Consider the following 16,392-nt stretch of genomic DNA (forward strand, 5'->3'; position numbering starts at 1 on the left):
TGTGACACACTGTGATACTATTTGTGGCTTCCCAAGCTTCCCAAGTCTGCTTGCAAATGAAGAAGTCGGATGATTTCCATGGCTGTGGTATTATATGACTAACAACCATGGTGCTCATGTTGACCACTGTTCATCGCAYAAACACTCCTTCCTGAGTCCTAATTTTCAGTGAACTGTTACTGAACCCTGCACAGGCTCCCCCGTCCTCACAACCACTACAGTTGTCACAATGATGCAATGGCTATTAATGGGATGAAGGGTGAGAGATTGACTCACACTGCCAAGAGACCAAAGGTGAGGTGTCCTGCACACCCTCTGCTTTTGCTGCACCATGAAGGCTCATGCACGGTGCAATCCACGCCTTACCTGCACAGCACACACTCTGAGGACAGCGAGGAAGAGGGATGAGGAGCTGCAGAAGAACACAGTCTCAGAAGCAGAGCACCCACGTGCTTCAGGTTTCTGCAGTCAGCAACTCAGAGCTCACTCAGGGAGGCCACTCTTAACAATTTTCATAAGGAAACACTCAGGGCTACAGACGGTTTTGCAAACAAAGTAACAAAAATTTCAAGACATCCCTAGACTTTCTTTTTCCCATGAACTGAGTGGAAATATCTACGGTATCRTTCCTAGTTATCTTTGGAATAAGGCTATATTTATCTACAGAAAGCACAGAGGAGGGGGAAAAGAGCCTAAGAAGCCAAGTAACTGGAAAGACTGTTCAACAAATGGAACTACAAAAAATAACAACATAATGCAATGAACTGATGTTGGCCGCGCATCTAGAGAAACGTGACAGGCTAAGGATGCTACTTTAGAGTACTTTACCTGAAATCTACACACATGGAAACAAAATGAGACTCAACCAAATGTTCATGTATTTGGCGGCAAATGTAAAACATGACATTTCTTCTATTTTCAGGGTATGAATGAGAAAGAATTGAAAACATTTCAGCTGAGAAGGCTCAGAAGCATCCCACTAATTTTGAGAGGAATGAAGATTTGATTAGAGGCTTATTTGTATTTCTACCAGCCGTTCCTGCATGAAACTACTGTGTTAGAGAGATTAGATTCAGACTTTCTGCTCTTCTTTTTCTGTCCAGGATCTGTTGGCACCTTTCCTAATTTATCTTTCTTCCCTACATCTCCTTCACACTGTAAGGTAAAAAAAAAAAAAAACAAAAAAAACCTTTTAAAAGGTTAAGAGGAGCTGATCTGTTTTGTTTCCTGATAATACGTTCAGTGGGATCACAGAAGTCTAATTGTTACAGAGCCGACAATAATATGTTGGAAACCAAGTCCCGGACTGTCAAATCCTCAAATATTTATGTACTTACCAGCGTACGCATTCAAGCAGAAGTTCTCTTTGCTATTCATACCTGCATCAAACTAAACCAATATTATCTAACTTGCCAGAAAACAGAAATAAAGCAGCATAATCCCAAAGTAGATTAGATGCTTAATAGATAGATTAATAGATGCTCTTTAAATTAAGCCATGTGATGGTGGCAGAAGGCACACTTTAGAAGAACTTCATTCTCTGTGATCTCACAAGCTACAAAAATAGCAAAACAAAAATTCCCCAAGGACTCCTCCTGAACACCACACTAAGAGAAGAAAAGTCATTTTGATTGCACAGGAAGTAAAATATTTAGACTAATCTTGWTAAAGTGGTTGTAACATGCACAGAAATTACTATTAGACTGCCCTATGGTCAGCTTAATTTCCCATCAAAAGCAAAAACAATAACACAGAACTAAATCCATGTTTCCAGACTGTGAAGGACAACCAAATCATATCTTTTCTACATTCCTTCTTGCAATGAGATACGCTCAAGAGTCTTCCAGTGAATGGAAAAAGGTTGTTTCACCACCTTTGCCAAATGGCCACAGATAATTTCTAGTCTCAATTTATAAAGTGTACAGATAGGAAGGGTGCTCAAACTTTGTCCAATACGATAACCTACAACTCTGATGCAGGTTTTAGCCTCAATAAACAATTATGAAAGGTGGAAGATATGCTAGTAAAATCAAAACCTGCAAATATTTGAAGGAGTTTTTCTAGCAGTTTCCTCAGCAGCTGATCTACAACAGCCGCCCTCTCAAGAACTCATTCCAGCTGATCCCTGGAACAGATTCCAAGCTCCCCATCCTGTGGGGACTGTATGCAAACTGCATCCCGACAGCACATGGCATTCCTGGGAGCTCCCACCACAGGACTGCACTGCACGTGGGAGAAGCGGCTTGTACTGGGAGATGAGAAATGGTAAGACTGTGTGTTTCTACTCTTAAAATAGATGAATACAAATGTAAGCATGCCCAGGCCACCTCTCCTGCCATTTACCACAGGCTCACAGGGATGGCCATCACTATCTCACAGTGACTTGTGAAACTTGGATTTTCAGGACCAAAGTTTTAGCCACCGTGTTTCACAAATCTTTCACTGCATCTCTACAAATAAATTTCAAAAGTTAGACAAAGGTTCATAATCACAAAGTCCCTTTTTTTAATCTCAATCTTGGGATAAAAAATATTTTTATCAGAAAGAGGCATCAAAAGATGACAATGGAGAAATGTTTAAAGAGCTCATGGCCTTTTTTGGGAATGCAAGAGCAAGAAAAGGAAATGTCATAAGGAGACACTAAATTCAATAAACAGAAGTCACCCCAATTTTTTCAAATCCCAGGCTAGCAATGTTTCATAAAATGTGGTCACTCATGGACCTGAAGTCTCTCTGTGATCCACTGGCCTAACTCTGTAACCTACACTTCAACACGAGAAGGGGAACAGAAAACCAGATGACAAAACCACACACACTCAAACGAAACCCTGTTCTGGGAAGTAACCCTGCACAAGCACCAGAGGGGTTTTCTGCTAACTCCTTGCAGTGCCTGTTTCTCCTCCATCACCAAGCCTCCAGCACTGCCAGGGAACATGGCAGCACAGTGGGGTGACTCTGCAGCATCTGCTCCACAACCACCAGAAGATGCCACATGCACAGAATACCCTCCAACCACCACAACTGTGCTGCAGGTTAGTTTTTTTACATGGTTTCCTGTTGTTTCCAGYCCTGCAAGGCTCACATCCTCTCTACAGAGAGCAGCCTGGCTGAAATGTAGTGATGGGTGCTAGAAGATGTATTTTTTCTGACAGCAGTGTTATAGTGTGCACAAGTGGACTCCATGTCCAAATCCAAGCACAAATCCAGTTCAGGTCTGTCTGGGGTCTCAATCCTTCCTGAAGCAGAACCAAGCTCACCCAAGGAGCTTTTCCAATGGGAAAATCCATCAAAGCAAGGAATCCATCAAAGTTTTCATGAACAGGCAAGTCTGGGGCAGCTCAAGAAAGAAACACCTCCTCAGTTTCTATCTTAGGCATGTTAGCAATTTCATCAGATACAGGACAGATCTGTCAACATTTGACACTGCTCTAACAAACTACAATTAGCAAAACACACTGAAAAAAATGGAAAGCCATTCTAATTATCCACAAGTATAAAAAGCCAATATTACTGGGCAGTCACCTAAATCTTCAAATATTTTTATTACTCTGTGAAACTAATAAATTCTATTATTTTAGATTACATTTCCTCATGGTTTTCAGCAGTAGAGAGAGAATAATATTGAGAAATAGTCCCATGTAATACACACAGAGAAAAATCCATTTCAAGATCTCTTCCAAGCACTACTAGAGGAGAAAATCCCACCTACGCTTTTGTTAGAGTCAGAAAACTGGAAATATATAGACGAAGTATCAGGCCACTGACTTGTACAATTACTTAAACAAGTTTTTGTCTATAAATATTGATCAAAGTTGCTATTGACAACACAATTGTAACATTAAAAAAAAACCCATTAGTCCAATGTGCTTATTTTTCCACACCAAGGAGAGGTTTTACTTTGTAATGACATGTRTCAGTGTAAGCTCACTCTTGAAATTCACCATAGATTACATGCTCCATGACCTATGTTTCAATTACAACTAGAYAAAAACCCAAGGAGTTTTGTTTGTTTGAGCAGTGTTTTTTAAAATACATATCTAAATCAATTAAATTTAAATAATTCACTTTGTGATAGTCCTCTTCTTACAGCTTACAAATAATCTTTGTCCTGAATTGAAGCAGCAATTCAGACAACTGCAGTCTGAAGTTCCTTCTTATGTACAAATACTGCAAGTCTTCTATATCTGGACCCCAATGTAGCCCAAATATCATGGCCTGAGTCATGTTTTATGTCAAATGATACTGGTATAACACTGACTCAACCAACCAAATGTGTGTGTTCATATCATAAAACTACTTCATAAAAGGTCCACTCTGTTTCATTTATGCAGGATGCTCTGCTGAAGGCATGAAACTAAATTATCTGATAAAATTAACTGCTCAGAAAAGCAGAATTCATGTGTTCAATGATCATCTTGCCTGGGATATTTTTACAGGGCATTCCTCCACTCAGTGCTCAATTCAATGTTAAGCTGCTTATACAGATACTAAACAGAATACATGATTCATTTGTGCATCTTTATTCTTTTAAAATACCTAATAAAGACAAGGCATGGGTCAATTTGCCCCTGTGGAATCACACCAATTGACCCTTATAAATCTTTTAATTCCTCCAATGAATCCCATTCCTAGAGACAGGAATAATATTGGCAAATTATCTAGTTCCAGATATATTTCATTAATATCAAGTGACATATTTCCCTTAGTTGTGGACTTCTATTATGTAAGATGGATGGACAGCAAAACCTCTGCCACCCACAGATKTTTTTCTAGATGTATTGTCTTCGCCATAAGAAAAATTCCCCTTGGAATTTGTTACTATGACGATGTATTGCTCTGGAGATCTGACTATGGTAGCATGGATTTACATTTTCTACCCTTACTGAAGTCTTKGTACACATGAGAAAGCAATCACTTACACATGGGATTACTGTTTTTTTCCAAATGCATAGGGAATGTTCAACTCGTTTAGAATATATTGGAAATATATTCAGAAAATTACCATGTAACTGCCAATCCAGAATTAATTCAAAAGTCACTGATAGCTTAGACCAGCTTCACGCTGATGTTTCCCCAGTCATTAGTAGCAGAATGAATAAATATTTTAGAATACTATGGGGAGATTAAGTTTTATTTAACAGTGGAAATGCTGAAAGATTGCCAACTAAGAGTAAGAGTAAGACCACAATTTCTTCATATAAAACCTGGCCTCTGTTTGGGTCTGTATTTGCAAGGCATTTGCTCTGAAACCACACAAACTCTTTGTTTTGTGATGCAGTCATTACAAGGAAGACTCCAAAGCACTTGGCAGCACAAGCAGTGTAGCAGCAGCACAGACATGCCATGGGTTCCAAAGAGAGAAAGTTTCCCTTTCACTTTTGGGGCTCACTTGTGGATGTTTTGCTAGATTCCTCCTCTCTCACTCTGCTACACTGGGCAGTGGTGTAGTGATTCAAACCCCTTTCTTAAACCCCATGCTGCCTGCACAACATCTGGCTGGCATCTGCCAGTACACTTCTCCCACTCATGAGAACAAGCTGTGAGGCTCTAGACACCCATCCCACTGGAAGAGGGCAGCACAACTTCTGCCCAAGGTCTGTGACTCGGCACAGATCCAGATCCTTTGCACACACAGCAAGGACAGAGCAGCAGGAGGCACATGGCTGAGCAGGATGAGAATGGAAGCAGWGGGCACATGGGTGTGCAGGATGAGGAAGGCAAACAGCGGGCATATGGCTGTGCAGGACACAGGGTAGCTACCCCATTGTGGGCTCCCTGACTCCCAAACAGGATGTATCTAAGGGCTCATCCTTGCARGGACTGCCCACAGCACTGCTGCTGCATTGCTTCCTTCATTCTAGCCTAGAAAAGCTGTCCCTGTCCTTGCTCCTGCCAGCAACATCTGCCATCAAACTGCACAGCAGTTCTCCCAAACCTGACCCACTGAGTCAACAGTCACTTCAGCTGTWAAAAAACACAAGATCCTCTGGCTTTCAACTGCATGTGTATGCTGGATTTTTTTTGTTTGTGGGGATTAGAAGGGATAAAAATCCCTCAATTTCTATGTCAGATGTGCATTACACTTCYACTCGATGTGAGAATTTATCAATAAATCTGTATGAGTATAATTAAAATACTCTTAAAAAGAGCAGCAGTAACAATAAAGCAAGGGCCAGGAAACRTGCTTTGTTCAAATGCACAAATCACAGCTTTAATCCATTATTATCTAGATTATTTATCTGTCCTTCTGCAGAGCACAGTAGTGTGGCTACTTCCACAGGTGGTACTAGAGACAGCGTTTGTCCAGCACCCCTCGGGACCCCGCAGCCCCGCCACCCCCGGGTGCAGAGCAGGGGAATCCCCGGCCGCCAGCGGGGATCCCGCGACACAGCAGCGGGCCCGGGTCCCCACAGCCAGCACCGTGCCGGGATCACCRTTACCGCGGCAACGGCGCGGCCGAGCCCCGCGGCCCCGTGACGCGGCAGCTCCGGCCCGGCCCGGCCCGGCCCGCGCGTTGCCGGGGAGACGCCCGGTCGCCACGGCGACCATCACCGCTGCCCTCCCGGCCCCGCTGCCCTCCCTGGCCGCCAGCCTCAACGCTAACGCGTAAAAATAATGAAAAACACCTCAGCCGCCAAGAGAGCCTCAGCATCACCGCTCGTCCCGGTGCTGCTGCGGGCCCTGCTGGGGGTAGCTCCCCACACCTTCCCCATCCTGGGGCAGATGGGCCAGCGCGGGACGTGAGCCGCATTCCCGGCCCTTATTAACATCGAGGGAAAAGCAGCTCTGCCAAAGCTCAGCRCCTGCTTTGTGGATGGCAGCCATAGGTCATATCTCTTTGCTAGCACTGGTCTTAAGTGAAGGCCAGATCAAAAAATGCAAAACAAATGGAAAAACTGCACCCCACGTCTGTTTCACTGAAGCAAAAGGAGAAAATCCAGGCTAACTCTTAAGGGCCACCACTGGTGCCCATCACAAGGGCTGGTCAAGCCACCTGGGTACCTGCTCACCTGGACATCTCATAGCTGCACGGGCAGCCAGCCCCACAGCTCTCCCAGGAAAAGAATGAGCCCATCTCCTCTGAGTGAGTGCACTGTGCCTTCACCAAATGGGGTAAGTGGGCACTTCAGAGCTCTCCTTTTGCTTATCTGCATTTTAATTTCAGGCGATCTTCTGCCAAGGAGCTCTGTGGCTGGGATGGAAAGACTGCAGGCTCTGCTGGGGAAACTTGCTGATGCCAGCAGGAGCATGGGCAGGTAAAAAGYCCTGGACACACCAAACAAGGCCAGGCCACTGCCAGCGCTCCCAAGCTTTYTGAATGTGCACATTCCAAACTATATTGCTTCATTACATTTAGAGTCTTACCCAAGAATCATATGCAACACTGCATGAAAACATTTAGAGTTGTAAAATGCATCTAATTCTTACCTTTGATATGCCTGAGGAGAGTTGGGAGGTGTATTGAACACATGCGAATATGGGTGATAGGGTGTCTTTTTCAAAGCCTGAATAAGATTTTGTCTATATTCTGGGTCTATACACCACAAGGACCCCTTTCCAATACTCTGCAAAGAGAAAAGAATTAAAAAAAATCAAATATTTGATCTAATGGCACAGCCTTATTTATTTAGCGATTTTTGTCAGGAAAAGCAGTGGGTTTGAGTTTTTTTCTGACATAAGTGAACATAATTTACTTGCCAGAGATTATTGCTCCATTAATAATGTATTACAACTGTATGATTTAAATTCTGAGGGAAAAAATGTAAGAATGAATGTTTGGTTGCTCTTTTCCCCCCTCTCTCTTGTTACTACTTAATATGATTAAATAGTATCTGACAATTTTTTATCATCCCATATTGGATAAATAAGAAGCTACAGTTAACTTGTTAAACGGAAACTTTGAAAGAAAGCATCTTCCTTTTAGAAGTGGTTTTCTTTTTCTTTTGCTGTTATACAAACAGAAACAAGGCTAAAAAGGAGGGGGTTAAATACCCTAGCAACTGTTTTAAAAATAAGAGGAYTTAATCCTTCAAACCCACATGACATCAATGCCATTATACTACAAGAGGAAATTAATCATCTTTTCTCCCCAGAGGAGAAAAAAATACCCGAAAAACCCCAAACCAACCAACCAAAACCAAAATAAAAGGCCACAGTATAATCAGAGTATAACCATTTAAGGGTGTTATGAAATTGTGATCAGCTAAAACAACAGTTACTGTAATTACCCTTTCTGGACACAAGGAGCAACACAAGCAGTCAATCTGTAAGGCAAAGATTACTCTAAAATTCAGTGTTTATTCTGCAGTTCCAAGCAATGCAATTTCATTTCTTGTCCCAATCCCATCAGAGGTCAGGCTGAGGATATTTTGAATTGTTTTGTGTGAGTTCTCAAACAAACATTAAAACTTGGCCTCAGCTTCACTGTGAAGGCATATGGAATGATAAGCTCAGGAGCAGTCTTGCCCTACTTGAACACACATAACAACAAACAACAATCCTAATTACTGACTGAACTCCACTGGCAGGGTTTCAAGGCATTATGGTAAGATTTTTTGGTAAATGTTGATGCTTTCTGGAACAGGTCAGGAAGGCTGCCTCTAGGTGTTTTTCATCCCAGGGCCATCCCTTCTCCCACCAGTGAAACAAGGCTCTCAGTTAACGTGTTAAAAATCAAACACACAGAATCACATTGGAAGAGGGCTATTATTTTCTTAAACCATATTGAAGACCAAAAAAACTAGACACTTGTTTGCTTTCAAAGACTTGTTGTCTTTGCCCTATCGCCTCCTAAGTGCTCCTCTGCCTCATAGAAAGCTTTAGGACACACAGTGCAACATGCAAAGTGCTTATTGAGAGCAAATCTGCACTAAATTCTTCTCCCCAAAAATAAAAGGAAAGTCTTCCCCGATGTCATTGGATGGCTGTGCATGCATCTAGAAAGTTCCCAGCAACACACGAGACTTGGCTTGAAAGAAAAGGAGAGCAGCCAGCACAGCCCATAGGAGCTGTGACAGTTTTCTGTCAGGAAGGAACATGGCTGCCGGGGTGATGAAGAAGGAATCATCTTCTGTATGCTGCTCTGGTRGAACACGAGCATGGGGTCAAGACTCTTCAGGGTGGCAGGGCTCAAGCCCATCTGTCTTTTTACTTCCCAAAGTTGTCCTAGGAGGCCACAGTAGAGTCTGAGGGGAGACATCTTCAGGCTCTTGRAGTAAAGCAAGGCCCTGATACAGCCAAAAAAAGCCCAGGACTCAAGCGGCCAGAGAGAGCAAGCAAGACTCTTGGGTTCTCATCTCAGTGAAGCACTGCAGCTAACAACTCAAAGATCCAGTACTGGTGTCAGTTGTGGAAGCTGTGCACCACACACCTCAAACCAGTTAGCAAAAAGTGGGTTGTTAGGCTTAGCCCTCTTAAATATGGGACTATATTAAATGAGGCAGACACACGACATGGTAAGTCCAGTAAGTGATTTTTAGGCAAAGGACAGAGCCAAAAATAGAATCCAAACCTCCCAAATTCCACATCCATCCTTCATCCAAGACCTAGATTAAGAACATAAAATTTCCTTTTAAGCAAGCAATGAGCAAAAYTAGGAACATTTTTCAGGAGAAAACCCTTGCTGGATTCCTTACTTCTTACAGCATGGGATAAGCTTATAAAAAAAGCTGCACTTACATACCATCTACCTTATTTGTACTTACTGGAACACAACATATTGTTTTCAAACTTCTCTCTTTTTTTCATTTACTTCCAAGACAGACTTTTCAGCTACCTGGAAGAGATTACCCCCTAAAATCCATCAGCTACTTTAAGCTGAGGGCCTACAATATGAAGCCTTACAATATGAAGGCCTTACACTACTGAAGAGTAACTTCAAAACGTTTCATTAYTATTAAGATAAATTTGTTTGGCTTGCCCATATTCTTGCAAAAGCCAAAAATAATTTCACTGAAAAACAGGAACTCTCTCTCACAAAAAATATTGAGAAGTAAACTCCTTGTTAAAAAAACACTGGGAAGGCAGACTTGCTGTATTTTCACTGCAACAGAGCTGACTTACAATTTTACCAGCAAAAACAAATGTAATTTAAGGCAAAGCTTGCCAACTTTGCAAACTTCTCTTTTAAGACAGTTATTTTTGGTTTTCCACGATCATGTAACAGAGTAGGAATAAAAAAGAAAACTGAAGTGTCATCTGGTTAAGAATCCTTCTTGTCTGTTGGGAGGTGTGAAGAGCTTCCTTAACTGTCTGCTCAGATGTGTCATTAGCCTTCCCATATACAGAGCAATCACAGGAAAGGAAATCACTGGAGCCATTGGTTAGTGATTAATTTCCATCTTATGACATTTGGCGTGCTGCTTCGCTACCTCCTCCAAGCCAAAAGTCAATAGTGACTCCAATCAAAAACCAGCAAGGAAGGGTCAAAAAAAAAAAAAAATCCCTGGATTACATGTGTCTCCCAGGCAACAAGTGACTGAGGAGTGGATAACAGCCCCCTGATCATCCCAGCACTTGGAGTGCTTTCCACATGCCACCTCCTCCCTGGCACAGCTACCTCCCTCCTGCCAAACACAGGTTGCAGCTTCTGCATTGATTCCTGGCTAAGGTGATTAAAAAATGGGGAATGTCACTACCAGTCCTCTTCATGTGGACCAAGAGTAAACTACAGTTCAGGGTAACCTATTTCAGAGGTGCTAATGGGGAGAAACATATAGAGTAACCCCATAAAAGTTTATTACTGAATAATTAATTTGAAAAAAAAAATCCTGATTATCTTTTATATTGAGAAATTGCTACTCCTTTTTACGTCACTTAATATATATGTAGATTGGGCCACAATATTGTGTACTAATTCCCAATTTATTMATAAATTTTCTCTTTCTCGTATCTCAAATACGCAATCCTGATTCCCTTCCAGCCACTAAAAGTAGAGCCTTGCCTGACCAGGTACATGATACACTCAATGTTCAGGTTTTTTTCTTCCAATGGACTACATATAAAAGTTTTTAAATACTACTTTACACAAGTTATTAATATCTAAAGACAAACGCTTGGTCATTTTTAGTAGAATTGAAAAAAAGACTGAAATTTTAAAATAAATGCTTCTTGTCAGCTCTTTCAGTTGTTATAGTTGGGAATGAAAAGCATTATCCACCAGCAAAACTCCTCATTATAAAGATTTTGTCTACCTATATCTTGCAACTAACTGCCTGGCCTTACATATCACCTATCATCTGCCCAAAGTTCAATTAAAAGAATTGTGTGCTGAGCTCTTTCCAAGATCAGTGGCTGGGAAAAAACACAGAATGCATTGCACTAAGTTTGCATGGCCAGGTTTTGGTACTGAGGGGGCTACAGGGGGATCTAATACATCCATCTATAAAAAAATTTCAGATAATGTTTATTTGAGGAATTTTTTTCCCTGCTTATTTTAGCACAGACTTGAAAGGTGTTGGGAATGCAACCTTTTTCACAGAGTTGCTCTTTTCACTGCCATAAAAACAGGCCTGGCCAAAACAAAGCTTTGGGAGAAGTGTGGACACAAAATCCACAAAATGTGAGCTCAGAAAGATATTGGCATTTCCAGATTTCTCTTTCTGAAGCTCTGGTAACACGTTCACTTTGAATCTGCACCAGGCAGGAGTAGCTCCAGGCACCCACATCTCTCRCAGCAGTATCACCACCAAGATAGTCCCCAAGGGAACAGACCCCTAAGGGAAATCTGCCAAAAAGGGAGATTTTTTCCTCCCTGATGTCTTGCATGTGCCTGATCCTTCTTCCACAAGCTCATTGCAGTAACATTCCTCAAAGAAAACTGTTTTTCTCACACAATTTGATGCAATTTACAGTCATTAAGCTGGCTCACATGAAGGGTCTGATGAATATCCAGAGAGCTGTGACAGAGCAGGGAATGGATGTGGGGAGCCAGGGAGGGGAATGGGAGCTCCTTTCTTCTGCAGCAGGAGCCTTGCTGACATTCTTATGCACCTCTTCAAACAGCACACTGGAAAAGGAAAACCAGGACTGCCTGGACACAAAGCAGCTTGTAAGACAAATGGCAAAACCAGTATGACACAGAGCAGGGGTAGAGGGGAGAGCTGGGATGAGCTGGTGTACAGGGTCTGATGGTCAACCCACAACAGCTGGGCAGCAAGGCTGGCAGACAGCCCTAAGGAAAAGGCCAGGCCGTGCATGTGAGACCAGAGACACCAAGATGCTGGGCACCAACACGGGTAGGTGTGGAGACTGAGAGGGGAAAACCAAAACAAGACACCAGTGAGTGACTCCACAGCTCCACTCAGGCACTTAAGCTATGCCAGCAGGCTGAGAATTATTAAACAGTTCTGATTTAAGGACTTTGCTACTCCAAACAACAGCTGCCCACTGAGTTGATCTGTATTTTACTTCTTCACTATCAAATAAGGAGGCGATGAGTGGCCACTAGGCTCTCCAGAACCAAAATGATGAGCAATATGAAATCAGGCAGCTACACAGACTGAAGGGGTGCAGATGTACACAATCTGAGAAATATGTCATGTTGGCTTCAGTAACCACAAAAGCAAACAGAAAAAGCAGCAATTTTGTATTACTCGAAAAAGGGCACTTCCAACTAACATCTGCAGCCCCAAGCTATCAAATATTGAAATCACATCACTGTGACATCTGTCCCTGCCTAACTCAGTGTAGGTTGCTGCAATCATTAACACAGGACTTGTAAATATCATTAAGGATACCTTCAGTGACGAGAAACCTTTTGTTTTCAGTAATTCACCATCTATTAGTTTTTCTCTCGTGGATGAAACATAGTATTGTACAACAGGGGACCTCTTTGCAAGCAATAGTGGAGAGATTACTGGATATTAATGAGTCTTACTTTAAAGAAGTATTTATCCTGAGCTCACATTATGCCCCGTTACGCTGCTAACCGTAGGCTTAAAGCAAACCTTTCACACAGATTTGCCACCAAGCCCAACARCTTCTACACATGTCCAAGTGTTCAATATGAGCACAGTAGTGTTTCTACACTTGAAGGATCAAAAAGAATTGTATGACAGAACTAGCCATGCCATCCCAGAACTTAAAGCAACCATTTGAATAACTATATCCAGGACCAGGATTTGAAAAAGTAACTGTTTTAGATCAGAAGCACATTCCTCAACTTCTAGGTCTGCACCACATTTAATGTAGCAGCCCAAAGGCATCAGCCACATCACAGACACTGCCAYTGATGACTGCTCCCACCTGTGCAGGAAGCCTCTGGGGGTGGTGAGAGCACACCCAAGGCTGTCAGGCAGCAAGGACCTGCACAAGCACCTAAGAGAACAGGACATGATGGAAGAGTCTACCCACAAAGAGTAGGGTATTTACTCACCACCTGACACTGCAGTCGCCCAGAAGACAGAGTGATTCTGGAAACTTTGATTAAAACAAGTTTCTAGTTGGTTCCCAGGAACAGCAAACTAACATCAGAAATTTCTCCTAAACACACATTCCCCTTTTCTCACCCTACAAAAAAATACATTTAACAAGGAAAATGAGGTATTTTCATGAGGAAATGAAGAACCAGGAGAAAAGCAAGTAGTTTTATATTTTTTTCTGAGTTGCACCTTATGACACCCCATCTTCAGCTCTGAAATGCACCAAGAAGAATATAATCACTCCAAAATACACCTCAGGAGAGAATTACTTGCTTAAGTAACTMTTTTGTACCATACAAAAAAACCTGCCAAGTGACTTCAAAGCCATCCCACAGTAACAACAYAGATTATACATCCTTCACCAAATATGCCTCTACTATTGAAGGTTTGTAAGCGTTGTGCTGACATTATGAGAAAGAAGTGGTTCAKGATTGCAAAATTCACCAAGACTAGAAAAGGCACGCTGGTTTGTGACCACTAATGCTGTGTTGAATCAGCACTGCAACAGCAAGAGGTTTTACAATATCCAAGGAGAGAACCCRTGCAACCACGAATACTGCTCAAACGCCAAGCTATGCCATTCACTGGCAGACAGCTATGACAAGAAAAATATGCCTTACTTTTTTAGTTCAACTACCCATCCCTCATGTTAGCATTGCGCTCCTCCAGATGAAGGGTATCACAGCTAAAATAGAACCAACTCAGAACTGTAGTTCCTTCATTTACATGAGGCAGAATTAGCATACTAGTATAAAAACTAAGAAGATACATTACCTAACAAATTTTAAACTATTTGTCTGGCAAGCGCTCAGGAGAATTTAAGATTAGATGGCAAAGCTGGTCTGCTGGTCTGTTTGAAACTGTYGCTTATCTTCACTCACTGGTATTTCAAGTTATGAAGAAAGACATAATGTTTGCTCTGCTTTCCTACATAAGTTCTTCAGTTTCATGTAGTTTTATATGGGTAGTCACAGATAYAACTTTATCCTCTATAACAGCTTGCATATACCTTGGATATGAGTCTAGTGGGTTCTCTAGTTACTCCTTTGTTTTAAACAATTGAACTTGTTCGCAGAAACACACAAAGCATTGAATTGTATGAGGCCACCTAGGTTTTTTCCTAGGTTTTTTTTTTTTTTTTTTTTTTTTGGTTCGTGGTTTGGTTCTTATTTCTTGGGTTTTTTTTTTTTAAATTAGGAAGTACAACAGCAAAGAAATTCTTAAAGAAAGAAAAACAAAGCCACTGCCAATGATTCCTATCATTACAAAACACATTCCTCAGATTCACTGCCATCTTACATAAAAATTACAAATAAGTATTCATGCAGTTTAAAGGCAGATTCTCTTCATTCTCTTTTAACATTTCTAGCACACACCAGTGGAATTCTCTATGTCCATCTTTAGGAATTGCACTATAGACCTTGACTGCATTTTAATGACAGTGACAACTGCTTACTAAGCTTTCCATTTTCATAAAAATCTCCMTGACCTACGAACTTAAGACAGCTAGAAATTTCCCCTGCTCTTCCAAGGAAAGTTTGGCAATGTTGGGTGACAGCTTGACACCAAGCTGAAGTAAATCTGAAATARTATCTGCATGCAGCATAACCAAACCCTCACAAACATGTCTGCATGTTTTTCAACGTTTTTTCAGCAAAGCAGCAGTCGCAGCTCAGCTCAAGCACAAAGGTGAAGAAGCATGAAGAGACTAGCTAAAACACAATATATGACCATAAACATATGCTCATCTAATGCAYAAAATTAAAGTTATGATGGGAAAGCTTGCTGGAGTACAGCGCTGAACCCAAGTAAGCCAGTTGCATAAAAAAATTATCAGCATTTCTCAGGAAAACAAAAGGTTGGGTCTTTCAAAAATCTTATTTTGCTCCAAGTAAAAACATCCATTACTTCAAATCACACAAATCCAAGTTTTTGTTTTCATACTCATCTGTTGGCATTTCAGCTTACTTGCTAAGTAAGCTACCGCAGACACCAACCCAGCCACCAACCTTTCAATCCCCTGATTTTGACTTTATGAAAGTGGCTTGCTTCTTCCCAAGTGATGCAGTCACATGAACCACTTCCATGTCTCAGCTGTACTTCCAGTCACAAAATGGGCCTGATTGGAGAGGCTGGGTGGGCAAATTACTTCCCTGAGTAGTTAGAGTGGGAAAAAGACAACTTTGTCTCAAAATGAAATAAACAAGCAGCCAAGAATACAAATAAACAATGATACAGGAATGAAGRGGCCAGACCAGTACTGACAAGTAACAGCTGAGAAAAGGGAAGACTGGTACTCCACAGCCAGAACTCAACCTGTTTCAGAGGCAAGATACAACACAACAACCTGCAACACAAGCAAGTGCTACCAAAATGCACACTGTCCACAGATCTTCCAATATTAAAGGAGTTCAATTCTCACAAGCACATCAGAAGTTTTCTTTGTACTTCTGGGCTTGTATGTAGTATGAAAGTGAAGGGCCCTGCCCCTGCAGCAGTGCATTCCAAGGCTGCCCACCCCCCACTAAAACGTGCAGAGAAAACTCCATTAACAGAGTCCCAGGAACAGATCCTATGGCCTTGTCTATCTGCCACAGGTAGAGCAAACAAAGCAGGCACGGGACTGACTTCATTTGGGTTTTACACAAATGAAGGCATTCATTGGCTTTTAAGCAAATTTTTGTCTCAGCACAGAGAAGTTAGGACTGTCTTTTAGTGCATGACCTAGACACCCAGCAAGTCTGAGCTGCAGCCAAAGMCTGCAGCCAATCCAGAGCATGTCTCCAGAGTCCAGGCTCCTGATCTTGCATGGGCACTTCAACACCAGGTCTGGAATGATTCTCTACCTTTATTTCAATCACAGTGACCCACTGCCCATGGGCACAGCTGATCCACTGCTTCTCCCACGTGCACGAGCCCATTAGTACAGGTAAATTCCCACAAAATGACTGCCTACAGCTGGCAGAGGACC

General features: G+C 41.9%; 1 protein-coding gene across 8 annotated transcripts in view; it reads right to left on the reverse strand.

The window, feature by feature from the left end:
- Positions 1 to 16,392, reverse strand: part of FOXN3 (forkhead box N3) — a 157,794-nt gene that overhangs the window by 84,684 nt on the left and 56,718 nt on the right. For all 8 annotated transcript variants that reach the window (XM_057384688.1, XM_057384770.1, XM_057385182.1 and 5 more), the window contains exon 3: positions 7,429 to 7,565. In XM_057384688.1, the coding sequence (XP_057240671.1) occupies positions 7,429 to 7,565 (137 nt within the window). The remainder of the gene's footprint in view (positions 1 to 7,428; positions 7,566 to 16,392) is intronic.

This window comes from Malurus melanocephalus, unplaced genomic scaffold (assembly GCF_030028575.1).
Source record: "Malurus melanocephalus ecotype Western Australia unplaced genomic scaffold, MMel_1.1 scaffold_0, whole genome shotgun sequence".
In the NCBI taxonomy this organism is placed as follows: Eukaryota; Metazoa; Chordata; class Aves; order Passeriformes; family Maluridae; genus Malurus; species Malurus melanocephalus.